Consider the following 18492-nt stretch of genomic DNA (forward strand, 5'->3'; position numbering starts at 1 on the left):
ATTTCTTCCTCTTAGTTTCTATCTTAATTTACCAGCATTTATTCCTATTTAATAATTCTTTACCTAATTATACTATATAATCTAAAAGTAGATTCAATAATCGCCATCATTTCTTAGGACTCAGTCCCTCTCTCCCTCTCTGCCCCACCTCTTCCTTTCTTTGAGATAGGTTGTTTGTTTGTTTTGTTTTTTTGAGACAAGGTTTCTCTGTATAGCCCTAGCTGTCCTGGAACTCACTTTGTAGATCAGGCTGGCCTCGAACTCAGAAATCCGCCTGCCTCTGCCTCACGAATGCTGGGATTAAAAGCATGTGCCACCACGCCCGGCTTGAGATAGGTTCTTATATAGATTGGGCTGGCCTGGAAAAAGATCTGCCTGCCTCTGCCTTCTGAGTGCTGGGATTAAAGGTGTGAATTACAAAGCCTAGTTGTACATAAGTTTTCAAAACTGAATAACATTAACTAAGGCATTAGCTAATTCTCCCAAGCATTAGAATGATGTACTTGAAGCATAACAGCCATTACCCCGTTCATCAGAGCAGCTGTGACTTTCGAAAGACCTTCAAGATCAAGCCCGTTGATATTTCTTCATAGAACAAGAGGGTGGGAAGGGTCATTAGACCCTCCCCTGAAATCACGAACCCTTCCCCTCATTTCCTAGTCAGCTGAATATAATGCTGACAAGTTATGCTTGATGGCCTTCTGAATTCTAGGATTTATGGAGTGTCCAAGGTTAAGAGAGAGGTAGTGGGGGAACTACATCTATGAGCTCTGAGGAAGTCATTATCCATGAGAGGGTAAGACTTCAGCAATGAAGCTGCTTTGGGGTTACCTGTACTCCTGTAAGTAACCTGTCACCTGTAACCTGTCCTGTAACCTGTCACCCATGACCTAGAAGTAAGTCCAATAAATTCAAGGGAAGCTGGCCTCCATCAGCATCAATGGTGCTCTGCTAGGGTGAGTGAGCATTTGTGTGCTGCTCCACAGTAAAAGTTCACTTAAAGTCTTCATGTAGGCCTGGGGTGTAACTCAGAGGTACAAGAAAGAGTATTCAAGCTTATGAAAAAACAAACAAAAAACAAACAAAAAAACAAAAAAAAAAAAACCCTGGATTTGAGCCCCCAAAAGAAGCGCGGGGTGGGGGGTGGGGATGGAATTAAATGCTCAAGGAGCTGGAGACATACATAGTTCATTGAGTGAGAACAATGGCTGCTCTCCCAGAGAACCTGGCTCAATTCCTAGCTCCCATATGGTGGTTTAGTTTTAAAAGACGACGCCCTCTTCTGGCTTTCACGGGTACCAGACACAAAAATGGTGCACAGATATGAATACAGAAAAACGTTGGCCACATTCAGTAAATAACATTTCTTAAGAGTAAGGACAGTGGTGGTGCACGCCTTTAATTCCAGCACTTGGGAGGCAGAGGCAGGAGGATTTTTGAGTTTGAGGCCAGCCTGGTCTACAAAGTGAGTTCCAGGACAGCCAGGGCTACACAGAGAAACCCTGTCTTGAAAAACCAAAAACAAACAAACAAAAAAAGTAAGTGCTCAAGTAGTAACTGCTACCTATCTATAGTATCCTTCCCAGTACTCTGTACTCAGGTGTTCTTTCCTACCTGAACACATTTTGACCTTTGCATTTCACCAGTACAGGGAATAACGTTGACGTTAGTGATGTTATTGATGTTATTCCCTGTATCAACATCAAGATAACTCAGGAGATGAATCAACGCCTGTTATACCAGCACATTTGGGAGTGTGAGAATTCCAAGTCCAGCCTGGTACTTGATAAAGACAAAGAAAACAAAAACAAAGCAAACAAAAAACCGAGTCAAAACAGATAATCAGTTCCCTATTTTTTATCTCGATTACATAGAAACGAACAAACACTGGAAGCCACTCTGACCTTCATTTTTGCTGAGAAGTAATAAACTTTTATTACCACGAGTTTAGGAAAGGGGGGGGGGGAATACTAGAAGAAAAAAAGTCATTTAGGAAAACAGTGAACATCATCTTTCCAAAACATCAGTTAAAGTCTGTTAAGGAAGGCTGGTGAAGTCAATTAGGAAACGTTCAGCCATCTAGTCCTTCTGTATTTCAGGAGTGCGCTTTTCGCAGCGTTCGCCTTCGAAATGGAGATGTCTCGACAGCACCTAACCCGAAGTTTCTAGACGCCTCCAGAGAGAGAAGCGCTATGTCCTTCTACCCAGTTCCGACTCCCGCGGCCAGCAGAGCCGGCAGCTGCAGGTCCGCACTCACCTGGGCCGGGCCGGGCCGGGCCGGGCCGGGTGGAGGCCTCGGTCCGCCAGCGTCCTTCCCGGGCCGCAGTCGCGCGGGCCAGAAGCCCCAGGTGGCGACTTACTGCGGAACAGACGTCGCCGTCGCAGGCGACAGCCCAGGGCGCCACCGGGGAACCACCCGCCCGATACGTCACCCACCGAACATGACCTGGAGCCGGGAAACTCACCTCAGGGCGCGGCCCCACGGCCTAGTCCTCGGTGCCCCGGCTAGGGCAAGCGCCGGCGCCGCTGGGCTGAAGCCCCTCAGCCCCGGAGCGCCGGGAAACCCTGTCGCGACCAGCGGCCTCGCCGCGCAGATCTGACCGGCCTCCCTCAGACTGCCCGGCGCGCGCCGGCGCCGGCTCCGCGCGGCTCGGAGGAGCGAGCCTGACTGACGGGAGCGCGCGTGGACGGCTCCGCGCGGCTCGGAGGAGCGCGCCTGGCTGACGGGAGCGCTCCGGGGACGGCTCCGCGCGGCTCGGAGGAGCGCGCCTGGCTGACGGGAGCGCGCCGGGGATGGCTCGGCGCGCCTGGCTGACGGGAACGCGCCGGGGACGGCTCCGCGCGGCCGTGAGGAAATTGTCTGGCTGAAACGGGAGCGCGCCGGGGGCGGGGCTTCTTGCGGCGGGTTTTCCTAGGCTGCCGCAAGGCGCGCACTAATGGCGGTGGCCTTCTTGCTGCTGCAGGTGCCGCTGCTTGTTGTTTCCTTAGGAGGCGCGGAGAAAGCTGGAACTAGGTGGGCGTTCACCTGATAATCCAGATTTACCTATTTCTTTCTATGCCTCCTGTGCTCTTCCTTAGAGAGTTCTTGCATCCTGTTAGCGAACTTCACCTGAGCCCTATTATCTGAAGAGTGACTGTTAAAAGAAACTTGCCCGCCCTTCGCGTTCTTAAAAAGGCTCTCTACAAAGACCCCTTTCTTTTAGAGGACTTATTTATTTGCTTGTGTATATATTTAGGGGGTGGGGTGAGACAGGGTTTCTCTGTGTAGCCCTGGCTGTCCTGGAACTCAGAGATCCTCCTGCCTCTGCCTCTGAAGTTGGCTTCGGATAGGATTTATAGGACTTCAGAATGCCCCTTATTCTACTTACAGCAAGGTCAGGCGTATACTCTTTAAACACCCGGTCTTTGTCCTTTTAATGATTTTTCAGGACTGCTTGTAACCGCTATCTGGTCAAAATACTTGCTGTACCGACGTACCATTTTTAGTGTAGCATATCTTCTCCAGGTTCCCACACTTTCACAGCCTCAGCCTGAGCCTGGAAGCATCCCCTCTCCCTTTTGCCACTCCAGAAAGTACACTGATTTTGGAATAAACAAAATGTCTCTGATGTCCTGTGTGATTCACTGTCTCCTCTATTGTTGGTTGATTACATTTTCCTACTCACACGTCTTTCTAGCCTTATTTATTCTTCCCTATAGAGGAAACACACGCACGCGCACACACACGCACACGTGGGAGTGGGGGAGAGAGTAAGACTTTGTCTAGCTAATCTAGGCAACTGTTGCAGATCTCATCGATTTTCCTCTATACAATAGTCTCTTTGTTTTTTGTTTGTTTGGTTTGGTTTGGTTTGGTTTTGTTTTTGAGACAAGGTCTGTGTAGCTCTGACTGTCCTGGAACTCTCTAGTTAGACCAGCTAAAGAGACTGACCTGCCTCAGCCTGCTGAGTGCTAGGATTAAAGGTGTGTGCCACTTTGCCCAGGTACAATGGTCTCTTAAATCTAAATCTAGAGTTGTTTTTCGAGATGGAACCATAGTTTTTTTTATGTCCCAGACAAAGTCTTGCAGCTAAGCTATACACTATCACTTATCTTAAGTTTGTTTTTCTGACTTTTTCACATTTGGCCTATGGCAATGGATCCTTAGAACGGGCCATCCCTTCCCACCAATTGCAATAATCTTTCTACACAGAATCTAGATTTACACATGGGTGCTGTGGTAGACACTTTAATCCCAGCACTCTGGAGGCAAAGGAAGGCAGATCTGAGTTTGAGGACAGCCTAGTCTACATGGTGAGTTCCAGGACAGCCAAGACCACACAGAGAAACCCTGTCAAAAACAAACAAACAAACAAACAAAACAGAGAATCTAGATTTACCTAAACTGGGATTTGCTTTTTTTTTTTTTTTTTTTTTTTTTTTTGAGACAGGGTTTCTCTGTGTAGCCTGGGCTGTCCTGGAACTCACTCTGTAGATGAGGCTAGCCTTGAACTCAGAAATGGGCCTGCCTCTGCCTCCAAAGGGATTAAAGGCATGCACCACCACTGCTAGGCCCGGATTTGCTTTTTATTTGACAGTGCTAGAGTAAGTTTTAGATTGGGCTTCTCCTGCCAACCATACCTACCCAGGTAAAAGCAATTTGGGATTCTTTTGAAGACCTACTGAGCAACTCAGGGATCCAGTGGTGAGTTTAGCTCCTGGTCTCCTGTTTGCTTCTTTCTTCCTTTCTTTCTTTCTTTCTTTCTTTCTTTCTTTCTTTCTTTTTTTTTTTTTTGAGACAGGGTTTCTCTGTGTAGCCCTGGCTGTCCTGGAACTCACTTTGTAGACCTCGAACTCAGAAATCTGCCTTCCTCTGCCTCCTGAGTGCTGGGATTAAAGGCATGCGCCACCACTCCGGGCTTGTTTGTTACTTTCATTACCAGCAGTTAAAGATTCATATCCACATAATCATGCAGATTATAGTATACATTATTATTTTATGTATATATATTATATAGAAAAAATGTTATATTTCTATATGCTATGTATTTAATAATTGATAGTTTGGGGCATTCTCTACAGGAAATGTTTAGTTTGATTCAGCCAGTATATATATATATATATATACTGTATACTTGGAGGTTTAAAAATTTTTTATGTGTGTATGTATGGGTGTTTTGTCTGCTTAAGTGTCTGTAAACTACCATCTCAGATCCTCCTGTGCCAATCTGTCAAATATTAGTATCATAGGCGTTTACCTCTCTGTCCAGGCACGTCTCTGATCCTTCTATAAGGATCTAGTATTTTGTCCTTTTGTCCCTAGCCTAGTCCTATTATAGGGTTTGTTCTAATGGCAATAGAAAGATTCTTTCCCATGTCAAAAGTTGATTTACACAGCTGGGTGTGGTGGCACATGCTTACAACCCCAGCATTGGGAGGGTACACAAGAATGTACGTTTAAGATCAGCCTGGTCTTGTAAGTCCCTGACCCTCGGTCAGTGGTACTTACTTCAAAAAGCCCCTGAGTGAGATACTAAGAAGCAAACCTATGCAAAATCAAGGTTTATTTTTGGACACATCGGGGTGGTCGACTTTTGATTAGTCCCTCAAGGCAAGTGACTAGAAGGTGACCCCAAATGACTATTACAAGCAGTTTTTATACTTTTTAGGGGCACAGGTTACATCAGCAAGGTTACAGTTCAAACTTATTGGCTAAGCATATTGACCTTTAAGTCTACTGGCTAGCAATCATGAACTCTACCTTGGACTTTCCAGAGGGTCAAGTAACTGTCAGGACATTCTGAGAATTTTTTACTCAAGAATGTTCCTGTGGGTGGAGATTGGAACTTGGCCTAGCCTTGACTCCAGGTGGGCGGGGGAAGTTGTAAGGAGGGTGTGGGACTGGAAAACCCCTTAGGGTCCCTCACTATTTCCCTTTAAAATTTGAGTTTGTATCCACTGAGACATCACTCTGCCCAGAGTACAATTTTGCCAGTGCCATTTACTTCAGAAAATTTTATTTCCTTGTTTGGTTGAATAGGATTGGGACAAATCAGTTTGTCATTGTGTAATCTTTTCAGTCAAACTTCTGGATTTGGTTTGTTGGTGTTTTATTTTGTTTAAGAATTTTGCTTTAGTTGTTTGATGGTGGCACAGGCCTTTAATCCCAGCACTTGGGAGAAAGAGGTAGACAGATCTCTGATTTTGAGACCGGTGTGATCTACAGAGCAAGTTCCAGGACAACTAGGGCTACACAGAGAAACCCCCATCTCAAAAATCAAACAAACCAATATAAAACAATAACAACAACAAGAAACCAAAACAAGAAGTTTGCTTTATTTTTTTTAACAATGGATAGTCTATAGTTTTTGTGAAGTTTTCATCTGAATGTTGTTAAAACAATGTTGTTCCCATACAACAGGTTAGAAAATATTTCTTTCTTTCTTTTTTAAAGATTTATCTATTATTATATATAAGTATACTGTAGCTGTCTTCAGACGCACCAGAAGAAGGCGTCAGATCTCATTACAGGTGGTTGTGAGCTACCATGTGGTTGTTGGGATTTGAACTCAGGACTCACTGAGCTATCTCACCAGCCCCTTTCTTTCTGATTTTTAAAAGTTATGTGCACGTGTGAGTGCAGGAGTCTGTGGAATCCAGATGAAGGCATCATATCCTCTAGCGCTGAAGTCCAGGAGGTTTTTAAAAATCCATTTGGTTTGGGAGCCAGAAACTGAACTCAGGTCCTCTGCAATGCTGTATGCGATTTTCACCTCCCTCCCAGCCTCCTCCAGTTTTCTCGTTTCTGTGACAGGGTCTTCTGTAGTTTAGGCTGGCCTCAAATGGGAGATCCTCCTCTTTGACTAGGGATTCAGTTTCTTGTTAGACTAGGTCTTGTAGTTTAGTCTCCTGATGTTATGATAAAACACTAACCAAAAATAACTTTCAAGGAAAGGCTTTGTTTTATTTGGCTTACACTCCTAGGCCATGGTCCATCACTGAAGGAAGTCAGGGCAGGAACTCAAGCAGGAACCGTGACTGAATTCTGCTCACTGGCTTGTTCTCTGTAAGCTTTCCTACACAGCCCGGCTTCCTGCATAGGGACGGTCCCACCAACAATGGGCTGAGTCATGACAGTTCCTTGAGGACATATGGCCGAGGGCCAATCTGCCCAAGGCAGTTCTTCAACTTAAGGTCTCTCAAGTATGCAACCCAAGGTTAGATGAAGCTGACCAGAAAAAGTAATCAGGTCTATTTACACTTTTAAGTTTCTATCTGCTAGATTCTTTTTTTTTTTTTTTTTTTTTTTCCAGGCAGGGTTTCTTTGTATAGCCCTGGCTGTCCTGGAACTCACTCTAGACCAGGTTGGCCTCGAACTCAGAAATCTGCCTGCCTCTGCCTCCCGAGTGCTGGGATTAAAGGCGTGCGCCACCACTCCTGGCTTATCCGCTAGATTCTTAATTTTCTTTTGAATCAGCTTTGGAGGTTTGTATATTTTAATAATTTGTTGTGCTGGAGAGATGGCTCAGTGGTTAAGAGCACTGACTGCTATTCCAGATGTCCTGAGTTAAATTCCCAGCAACCATATGGTGGCTCACAACCACCTGTAATGAGATCCAATGCCCTCTTCTGGTGTGTCTGAAGACAGTGACAGTTTACTCACATAGATAAAATAAATAAAAAAAAAGAAAGAAAAAAGAAAAAAAATTGTTCATCTGTTATATATATGTTTGTACATAATTGTTCACAGTATTGTCTTTTTTTTTTTTAAGACAGGATCTCATAGATCTCTTGCTGGCATCCCAAACTTGCAATGTAACCAAGGATGAGTATCTGACCCTCCCTAGTCCACCTCCTTGGTGGTGAGACTGCTTATGTGGTGCTAGAGAAGGAACCTGGGACTTTTTGTATGGAAACAACAACTCCCAGCTGAGTTGTATTCCAGACCCTCAGCGGTTTTTAAGCGTCAGGGTTTTCTGGTGTTGCTCAGGCAGGCCCTGAACCACCCTGGCTCAGTTTACTCTCTAGCTTGAACTAGGATAGTCCACCCCATCCAGAATTTTTAATTTTGCAAATTTAAGTTATGCATGGCTAGGAAACATACCGGACAACACACAAATCTCGTGTTTCACGTCATAAATTTTGCCTTGTAATTTAGTGTTTCTTCACATGCATCAAGCTTAGAAATAGTCTGTTGGATGGCATCTCATACTTACTAACTCAGGGTCAGATCTTCCCCGAGGAATGCCTTACAGCCTTGGAGTATGCTTCTCCTCCACTGGAAATACTCTTTTGAAGACATTGCCATTGCTAATTTGTGTTGATTCATCAGATGACAAACACCTAGGAAAATCAACTTAGGAGAGCAATGATTCATTTTGGCTCATGATCTCAAAGGTTCATGGTCGCCTTAGCTGGTTGCTGTGGGTCTGGGTGAGGCAGAACATCAGGGCAGCAAGACTGTGTGGCAGACTGAAGCTGCTCATGTCTTGGGGGAAGCACAGAGAGTAACAAGAAGGAGCCAAGATGGCATGACCCCCAGCAACTTAAAGCCAGCCCTTACATTCTAGAGCTCTGCCACTTCACAAAAGTCCATTCAAATTGTAGTCTATTAGTAGATTAAACCCTTGATTAGATCAGAACCATCAGGATCCAAGTGCAATCAAATAGACAATGATTAACCATACCTGAGCACAGTGCCACACACTGTAGTCCTAGTACTTGAGAATCTAAGGCCTAAAGATTAGGAGTTTAAGGACAGCATTGGCTACACAGTGAAACCCCATCTCTAAAAACATCAACTATTACATTTTTCTTTCTTCTCTTCTCCTCTCTTCTCTCTTTTCTTCTCTCCTCTCCTCTCCTCCCTCCCTCTCTCTCTTTTGTTCAAGATAGAGTTTCTCTGTGTAGCCTTGGCTGTCCTGGAACTTAATCTGTAGACCAGGCTAAACTCATACTAAAAGATCCACCTGCCTCTGCCTCCTGAGAGCTGGTATTAAAAGGGTATGCCACCACTGCCCACTTTACATTTATATATATATATATATATATCTCCCAAGTGTTGGGATTACAGGCATGCGCCACCACTGCTTGGTTCCTTTTTAAAAGGGGGGAAAAAAGGATGCCTGACACCTTTAATCCCAGCACCTGGGAGGCAGAAACAGGCAGATTTCTGAGTTCAAGGCTAGCCTGGTCTACAGAGTGAGTTCCAGGACAGCCAGGGAGGGCTACACAGAGAAACCTGTGTCAACAAACAAAAAATAATTTTTTATTTACATAAAAAAATCATCTTTTTAATTTAAATAAAAGATGATTTTAAATATTTTTTTATTTACATAAAAAATCATAAAAATCATCATCTTTTCTTTTATAGAATATTTTATGTCTTTTTTGAGAAATGTCTCTCTCCCCTCCCCCCCTCCTCCCCCGGAGTCTTCTTACCCTATGATTATAAAATTTTTGAGTTAAAAAATTAACAGCTTTGTTAACAGGAATAAAACATTCTAGCGAGCCTGTATAAAAGACACACAATGCAGGTATTTTATTTATAACCCATAAGCCTAGGTTGGGCTGGTTTGGAGCTATTCTGACTTATTTCCTAGCCATGTGTCCCTTGCTACTTGCTGTTTTTCCTGGCCAAGTGCTCATGGCCCATCTCCTCTCATGTTAGACTTTTCCACCTCCGTGCCCTTTCTTCTCCCTTCGGTCTCTCCTGAGAACTCTCACTTAATCCTCAAGTCCCATCTTTCTCCCTTTACCCAATCACAGGCTGTAGTCTTTTGTTGACCAGTTAAATCCGGGAGCAAGGTTTACATAACATCTGCTCCTGCTCATCAGAGGCAACCAGATCTTGGGAGCAAGTATTTAGCATTAAAATACACAGTAGCATCAGACCAATCCACTACACAGCTTTATGTATGCCTCTAATCAATTTAAAGTTAATCTTTATACATGAGATAGTAATAAAGAGATTTTATGCATAACATATATCCAATTGTCCTAACATTATTTGTTAAAATTTTTTTTTTATAGTCATCAGGGTGGTACATGTTTATAAGTAACCTCAGTTGCCAAGGAGACCAAAATACTAAGGTTACAAGTTTGTGCAGAGCTAGCCTGGGCAACTTAGTAAGATCTTGTCAGGACAATAAAACAAATTGCAAGAGTGAAGGTCAGTGTAAGAGCACTTGCCCAGATACACTTTTCTCTCTGTCTCTCTCTCAGACAGGATCTTGCAGTGTAGCCCAGGATGACCTTCAACTTGCTGCGCTAGTCTAGGCTGGCTTTAAAACAGAAGCTGTAAGGCTGGAGAGATGATTGCTCAGCGGTTAAGAGCACTGACTGCTCTTCCAGAGGTCCTGAATTCAATTCCCAGCAACCACTTGGTGGCTCATGACCACCTGTAATGGGATCCGATGCCTTCTTCTGGTGTGTCTGAAGACAAGGATGATGTGCTCATATACATAAAAGCTGTCTTGGCTCAGGGATTTTTCTTTAAATTTTTTTTTTTTTTCGAGACAGGGTTTCTCTGTGTAGCCCTGGCTGTCCTGGAGCTCACTTTGTAGACCAGGCTGGCCTCGAACTCAGAAATCCGCCTGCCTCTGCCTCCCGAGTGCTGGGATCAAAGGCGTGCGCCACCACGCCCGGCTTCTTTAAATTTTTTAAATAATTTTTTTTAAAATCTCTCAAAATAGAGGTTCTGATTTCCCTTGGATAGGACAAATATGCTGAAAACAGAAGTGAAGTTTAAAACTCTGCCTAAGTTCCCTCTAGGGTTTAGCTTTTGGTAGTTCCTAAAAGGAAGCAAACTTAGTATCTTTTGAACGGGTGTAATTTTTTTCTTTTTATTGTGCTACTTTGACAGGCGTGGGAGAGGGTTATACGGTATAGTCATGTGTTTTGCCATTACACTATATCCCCAAGTCTTATTTGTATATAGTTTTAAATAAAGTTTAAAAAGTATTTTATTGACTTATTTTTTTTCTCTAGTACAGACAGCTGTGCCCTATGCTCTCCATGCCTGCTTCCTCTTTCTTTCTTTCTTTCTTTCTTCCTTCTTTCTTTCTTTCTTCCTTCCTTCTTTCTTCCTTCTTTTCTTTCTTTCTTTCTTTCTTTCTTTCTTTCTTCCCTCCTTCCTTCTTTCTTTCTTTCTTTCTTTCTTTCTTCCTTCTTTTCTTTTCTTTCTTTCTTCCTTCCTTTCTTCCTTCCTTTCTTTCTTTCTTTCTTTCTTTCTTTCTTTCTTTCTTTCTTTCTTTCTTTCTTTGATGTATTTCCCCTCATTTTGTAGTTCAGAATGTATCTCTAAAGGAGTTCCTTAGGTCCTTGCTTGAAGTAGGGGCTCGTGCTTCTTACCACCAGTTGTACTTTACTGATCTCTTGTCCATTTGTTGGTGAGCTTTCTTGAGAATCAGAGGGTCTCATTATGTAGCTCTGCCTGTCCTGAAACTCACTATGTAGACCAAGTTGGCTTTGAACTTATTTACTTATTTATATATATATATATATAAATACACACAACTACTCTGTACATTCTATATAGTGAGGACTGAACAAAGCTTATTAATTTTTTGTTTGGGGTCTTACATGGCTAAATGTTATAACTATGAAGCTATTTAGTCTTTATTCACTCTTCACTTTTTTAGTGTAATAATCAGGGGAATTTCTGCCCAAATAAAGACTAGGCTCTCTATCTTAGATAAACTGTGATGCTTTGAAATGAACATTTATTCTTCCCTCTATAATTCCAGACCTTTCCATATTACATTAATTTAATAATTACATAGTACTTTGACTTTTTTTCCTTTGGAAGTGTTTTGTCTTAATTCTGCACACCGGTAGGATGGAGATAAAAGATGCTGCAAAATCCCTCCGGTAGACTTGGCTAAAGTCAAAGGGAACAACACTTGAGTTCAGTGGTTCAAATCTTTAATCCTGGCGCTTGGGATGAATGCAGAGTTCAAGGCTAGCCTGGTCTCCATAGTGAGTTTAAAAAAGGATGCAGAGTTCCTAGAGTTGTTTTTTCTTAGTTTAACTTGCGTGGATTACCGCAGGGACTTCTTTCATTCATTGCCATTATCATTTGGACAGTCATGCAATGTGCAGCCCAAGTTCATTAGGGGTCTTGCCCAAAGTACCTAGGCAACTGGAACCCCTCCGCACCGCACCGTCCTCTCCATTCCTTCTACTCCGCGCTTGGTCGGCCGTTCCTGGCGTCCTCCAGGCCACCGCAGGGGTCTGGAATCTGGGGTCCTCGGTCTTGGCCAGGCGTTGAAGGGTCCGGACTACGTTCCACGCGGAAACCCATCCTGCGCCCTGGCCGGCTCTGCCCATCCCCCAGTCTAGACAGGGCAGCAAAAGCTGGCCACTGTGGGGTTCACAGCCCAGAGCGCCTCCCCGCAGGCCTCCCGCCGATGCTGACGTCACGTCGAGGCGGGGCCTGTGCAGAAGGAAGGGCTGCGCGTCCTTGCAGCGCCCCGCAGCGGCCGCGTCCAGAAGCGGCCTTGTCGGCCCTGCGGCGCCAGAGACCTGACGCACGGAGCTCGATAGAGAGAGAACGAGAGAGAAAGGGGCAGACATGGCGGCTCCGCTCGGCTCCCGCTGAGGACCGCTGAGCGGGCGCAGGGTCTGCGCGGCCGGCCTGCAGCCTCGCTTCCGCCTCCCGCTCCCTGCCTCCTCGCGCCGCCGCCGGCTTCTGCTCCGCTCTAGCCTGTCGGGCCTGCGTCCCGGAGAGGCAACGCGAGCCGGCCCGGCGAGGCTCCGCTGGCCCCTGCCCGCCGGCGGGCCGGCCTTCCTCGCCTCTCCCGGGAGCGGCGGGCGCGGCGTGGACCCGGTCCCCCTGGCTGGACCATGGTGAACACCCGGAAGAGCTCTCTGCGCCTTCTCGGGTCCAAGTCTCCTGGGCCCGGGCCTGGGCCCGGGGCCGGAGCCGGAGCGGAGCCGGGGGCGACCGGCGGCAGCAGCCATTTCATCTCCTCTCGGACCCGCTCCTCTAAGACGCGCGCGGCCAGCTGCCCGGCGGCCAAGGCCGGGGGAAGCGGCGGCGCCCTGGACGAGGCCCGGGTAAGAGCGGCGGCCCACGGCCGAGGCTTGAAAGTGCTGGCCCGGCCGCCCGGGCTTTGTCTGGCCGGAGACCGTCTTGCGGGTGCGGTGGAGGGTGGCAGCCGCCGAAGGGCCGCGACTCCAGCACCTTAGCTGAGCCGGCCCGGTTCTTTTGTGTAAAGAACAGCACTCGAGTCCACGGGAGATGGCTCTTGGGGTTCCTTTCGGGGACATTAGAATGCTCTGCCATCCGTGTCCTTGCCCGGCTTTAGAAGGGAATTCTAGAGGAAGCAAGAATTTAAGGCTGCAGTGCCTGGCTTGGAAGGGGAGAAGAGAGAAGTGAAAGTTTTCTGCGGTGTCAAACCCCTCTTGAAAGTGTGTCAGCTCTTGCCGCTGTCTGAGTTTACTTAGTTTGGGGGTGGTTCAAGTTGGTAAGGAAGTGAACAGAGCTCCAGTTGGCAGGCAGGCAGGCAGGGATGCTGAAAAAAGTTTGTAGCTGCACTGACACCAACTTTAAAAACAAAACCAACGCTTAACGCCTCTGTAGGCAAGGCAGATCAGACACGGTGCTGTAAGCTGTAGGGCGAGCCAGCCAGCTAACCAAGGTTCTTGTAGAGAGCAGAGGACTTTCAAGTTACAAAGGGAGTATGTAGAAAGAAACGTGTCGAATGGCCATCGTGACATGGTTTCTACATTTCTGTTAAGGAAATGTTTTTCAAAAGTCAAACTAGCGTTGTTGTGGTCCGTACAATTGCAGAAGCAAGAGTTGCTTTAGTTCTTTAGAGATGAGATCTGAGATCCTGAACTTTTATCACCTGTAGTGTAAAACATGAAGCTAGCACATCGAGAAGTTTGTGTTACTATGAAATTGGTTCTGAATTCAAGGAGTGGGTTAATTCTGCCTAGAAAGAGGCTAACTTTCTAAGAGTAATTTGACTGAACAGTGTTCTTTATTTAAAATATTCCTTTAAATTCACACAATTTTTGTAACTTAACACAAGGTTTTGTAGGGATTTACAAAGTTGTGGTTTGTTTATACGTTTTCTCTGTGTTGACACTAATCAGAATGAATCTTAGTATACACAACAGAAATGCTATGTATACGCTTAGTATATACAGCAACCATGCCATGAAATATATTTATTGTATCTTTTTTTGTGAGAAATCCGGAAAGTATTTTTGAGCTGTTTTAATTTAGTAGACTTTTAGGAGTGTATAGAGTTCTTTGGTTGAGCTAAGTGTTCTGGAGGTTTTTTTTTTTCCTCCAGAAACCATCCTAAGGTACAAATTTCTGATGCTATCACATTCTTAAATAATTTTAAGGAACAGTGTGTCCTCTACACTTAAAGCGCAAATTAAATATTTAGCGTCTAAGTATGTAATTGTATCATGCTATGAGTGCCTAGTCTTTAGAGCCTTGTCAAACTCATCTGAGGCAATTAGCTCATCTCTCACTGATCAGTTTGTGGTCCCATTTTTGAATTCAGGGATCTCATGCTGTCCTCACCCCCTGAGGAATAAGGTGAGGTAATTTGTCAGGCAGCTGTTATGGAGATGTTAAAAGGCAAAGAATCAATAGTCTAATGTAGAAGTGAACACTTGGTAGCTTTTAAATGGCCAGAAGAATGAAAGATACTGTTTTTCTAGAAGGATATAATGAAACATTATCTTGAGAACTCTCTTAAAGTGTTTTAAGAGATCATAAACAGTTGGCTTGGCTCTTTTTTTTTTTGGGGGGGGGGGGTTTCGAGACAGGGTTTCTCTGTGTAGCCCTGGCTGTCCTGGAACTCACTTTGTAGCCCAGGCTGGCCTCTAACTCAGAAATCCGCCTGCCTCTGCATTAAAGGCGTGCGCCAGCCGCCAGGCAACAGTTGGCTCTTAAGATTTACTTTGAAATATTTCCCTTTCGTTCTTAAAGGGATTTACATTATAGCTATAGCAGATGATGAATCTAAGTTGCTCTCTGAGAAGTTTTTGAGATACTTTCATGCTATGAGCTATTGGACCTGTAGAAGAGGAAAAGTTACAGGTCTGAATTTATTGTTTATGTTATGCATTTCTTGTGTATTTCTGAAGTGAATTGATTTGAATGTGGCTGGCCCTTTAATTTGTCTTTATGTTATTGGAATTTAGCTCCTCTAGTCCACCCTTTCTGGAGCTTAAATGTACACTCTGTGTCTGTGGGGGTCTTTCATGGACAGTTTTTCCTGTCTGGAAAGCCTGATTCAATGGAGTTGGATTGCTACTTTGTGGCTTTAGAAGATGCTCAGTTATATATGTAGTGAGACTTGTGCTCTTTCCTCTTTGTAGTATTTAAGGAGTTCCTTTTTTCCTACTTATGTGCTGTTTTCTATATTTTATGTTGATTTTTTCCTCCCCTTCTCATGATTTTTTTTTTTTTTTTTGGATATAAATAAGTAACCTAATTTAAAACAAAAAGGATAAACCTGTAAAACTCCCGAGTGTTGGGATTAAAGGCATGCGCCACCGCGCCCGGCCCGTCTCGTGATTTTTAAATTATTTCATTCATTTTACTTATTTCTTCATTTCTCTCAGAAAATCATAGCACCAAAAGTTATTCCTAGAGTTTTGACTTTTTCTTAAGTGTTGTCTATGTAGGGAAGTAGATGCATTCTGTGTGTATTGAAATGATTTTTTTAAGTATCTTTTATTTTTAGTTTTTTTTAATTTTTTAATTTTTTTAGAGACAGGGTTTCTCTGTATAGCTGGTAAAAACGGTCTCAAAAAACAACCAATCGAGCTGGGCGTGGTGGCGCATGCCTTTAATCCCGGCACTTGGGAGGCACTTGGGAGGCAGAGGCCGGTGAATTTCTGAGTTCGAGGCTAGCCCTGGTCTACAAAGTGAGTTCCAGGACAGCCAGGGCTACACAGAGAAACCCTGTCTCTGAAAAACCAATCAACTCTGTCTAGGGGAAGCTGTGATTTGGATGTAAATAAGTAACGTAATTTAAAACAAAAAGGATAAACCTGTAAAACTGCCACCACCCTGAAAACCACAGGAACAGCCATCACTTCCATGTTTTTCCTCCTCTTTAATACTTCTATTGTTACCAATCTTATTTTTAGAAATGATACAATTATTTCCTTTTCACCTTGATACTGTGTACTCTTTTGTGTGTATGTTACATTGTATTTCTTTTTAGGAGTGATGCAATATTTTTAGCTGTAGTCAATATGCTGTATAGAAGCTTTCCAGAATTATTTATCTGACATAATTGAAACTTTGTTGGCTTTGACCGCTGCCTCCCTATTCTTTATCCCTTTAGCTCTTGGCACTCATCCTTGTTCATTCTGCATATCTGAGTTTGCCTGTCTCCTGTTGTACATACAAATGAGATCATATAGTATCTTTTCATGTCTGGCTTAGTTCACTCAGCATAATGTGCTCCAAGTTTGCTATGTTGTAAATGAAAGAATTTCCTTCTTAAATGTTGTATAATACTTCAATGTATATACTTTCTCTCTATATATATACACACACACACACACACCATATTTTCATTTATCTGGTTTGTGGCATTAATATTTTTATGCCTTTTCTATTATGCATAATGTAGATATGGAAATGCAGTTACCTCTTTGAAATATTTTTTGGTTTTCTTATTGTTTTTTATTTTTCAAGACAGGATTTCTCTGTAGCCTGGCTGTCTTTGAACTCAGAGATCTGCCTGCCTCAGTTTCTTGTGTCCTGGGATTAAAGGTGTGGGCCACCAGGCAGGGTACACCTCACTAGAGTCTTGATTTCAGTTTCTTTGGATAAATATACAGAAGTGAGATTGCTGAATCATATGGTGGTTCCATTTTACTGTTTTGAGAATCTTCCACTGTTTTCCAGGGTTGCTACACCATTTTCTCTACCCACTGATAATGAAATAAAATTGGGTTCCCTTTGGTTACATGCTCACCAATGCTTTACGGATATCTTCCCCCTTCCCCCAACCCCTGACAGGGTTTCTCTGTAGCCCTGGCTGTCCTGGAACTTGCTGTGTAGACCAGGCTGGCCTCAAACTCAGAGATATGTGCCTCTGCCTCCCTAGTGCTAGGTTTAAAGGTGTACACTACCACACACTACTACTTGATAGATATTTTAAGAATATTTTTTTAGTCAAGGTGTAGTGGAGAATGCCTAAAGGCTAAGTAGCCAGAGGCAGGCAGATATGAGTTTGAGGGCAGCCTGGCTTACCTGGTCTATATAATGAGTTTCGGGACAGCTAGAGGTGTGTGGTAAGACCTTGTCTTGAACACCCATTTTTTTTTTTTATTTGTATTTTTCTAATGAGTAATATTGTGCAAATTTTCAATATGCCTGTTAGTCATTTGTATGCCTTCTTTTGAAAAACGTCTCTTTAGTGTTTTCATTATTTTTGATGGTGAGGATTGGCTCCAGAGTAAGCCAGTATTCTGTCACATCTTTTGATAGTTTCTTAGAATCTTTACTGGATGTTCCTAATTTTTTATTATAGATAAATTATGATTTCTGACAGCCAGCTGGGTAGGTGGTAGGAATACCACTTGTTCTGAGAACTATTGGAGCCCAACTGTGTTTGTTTTGGAATGGAAATTGACGCTATTTAAGGGGCTACCTCAAAGTGCTAGAATGGTTGGATATTTTTGTTTAGGAAATGAACATTATGTGCCCAGCCAATTTGAGTTTATGTCTTGATATTAGGTATTGGGTTTTACAGTAGGAATATTTTACAATTTTATGTTTCCTTCCTTGGAGAGAATTTTGGGCAAAATGCTTTACCTGGGAGGAAAGATGTAATGATTTTTGGATAAACTGTTATATGGGAGTACAAAACTGGTGGAGAAAGTGTATGTGGTGTATGTGTTAACTTGAAATGTAAGCGATAGCTGGCAATAGTAACATATGCCTGTAAATTTGGGCACTTGAGAGAGAGACTGAGGCAGAAGGATTACCAGCCGAGGGTACAGAGTGAGTTTATAACCATTTGGAGCTGCTGCATAGTGAGAACCTGTCTTAGAAAACCAAGGGGTGGGTGGGTGCACATGCGCGAGTGTATGGACTAGGGAGCCTGGGCATGGTTCTGCATAACTGTGCTTCCAGCAGTGAGATCAACCTTAGCAGTTTGATGCTAGTCTGGATCATAGAACCTGGCTCAAAAATAAAACAAACAAAACCAAGAAAAAGTATCAGATTCTGCTTATGCTGAGCGCATACTCTGTTCTGAAACACCCTGCCACCCCAACCTAGATGCCTTCATTATGTATAATTGATCTTAGATAGGATGTCAGGTTGTAGTTTGTATTGGTGTTTAAATAGTTTGAGTGTATGCTGCTGTCAGATTCTAAACTTATGGTGCTCTTGAGTTATGCATATGCTGGTAGTGTTTTTCTTATTGTTTTGTACTTATCTGGAGATAAGATATAGATTTTGCTTAAAGTCATTCTCTAAGTAACTGCATATGATGGCTCATTCCTGTAATCCTAGCA

General features: G+C 43.7%; 2 protein-coding genes across 5 annotated transcripts in view; one reads left to right on the forward strand and one right to left on the reverse strand.

Moving 5' to 3' along the window:
- The window catches only part of Ubxn2a (UBX domain protein 2A), a 30740-nt gene extending 28070 nt beyond the window's left edge, over positions 1-2670 (reverse strand). The window contains exon 1 of the mRNA NM_145441.4: positions 2466-2670. The gene's annotated coding sequence lies outside the window, so the exon portion shown is untranslated. The remainder of the gene's footprint in view (positions 1-2465) is intronic.
- A 6850-nt stretch (positions 2671-9520) lies between these two features.
- Positions 9521-18492, forward strand: part of Atad2b (ATPase family, AAA domain containing 2B) — a 132993-nt gene continuing 124021 nt past the window's right edge. For 3 of the 4 annotated variants that reach the window (XR_381193.4, XM_006515117.4, XM_006515116.4), the window contains exon 1: positions 9521-13038. Coding sequence is in view for 3 of the 4 variants with exons in the window: in XM_006515117.4 (XP_006515180.1) it covers positions 12826-13038 (213 nt within the window). In the remaining variant the exon portion in view is untranslated. The remainder of the gene's footprint in view (positions 13039-18492) is intronic. The other variant, NM_001362349.1, reaches the window with a different exon arrangement.

The sequence above is a fragment of the Mus musculus genome, chromosome 12, assembly GCF_000001635.26.
Source record: "Mus musculus strain C57BL/6J chromosome 12, GRCm38.p6 C57BL/6J".
Taxonomy (NCBI): domain Eukaryota; kingdom Metazoa; phylum Chordata; class Mammalia; order Rodentia; family Muridae; genus Mus; species Mus musculus.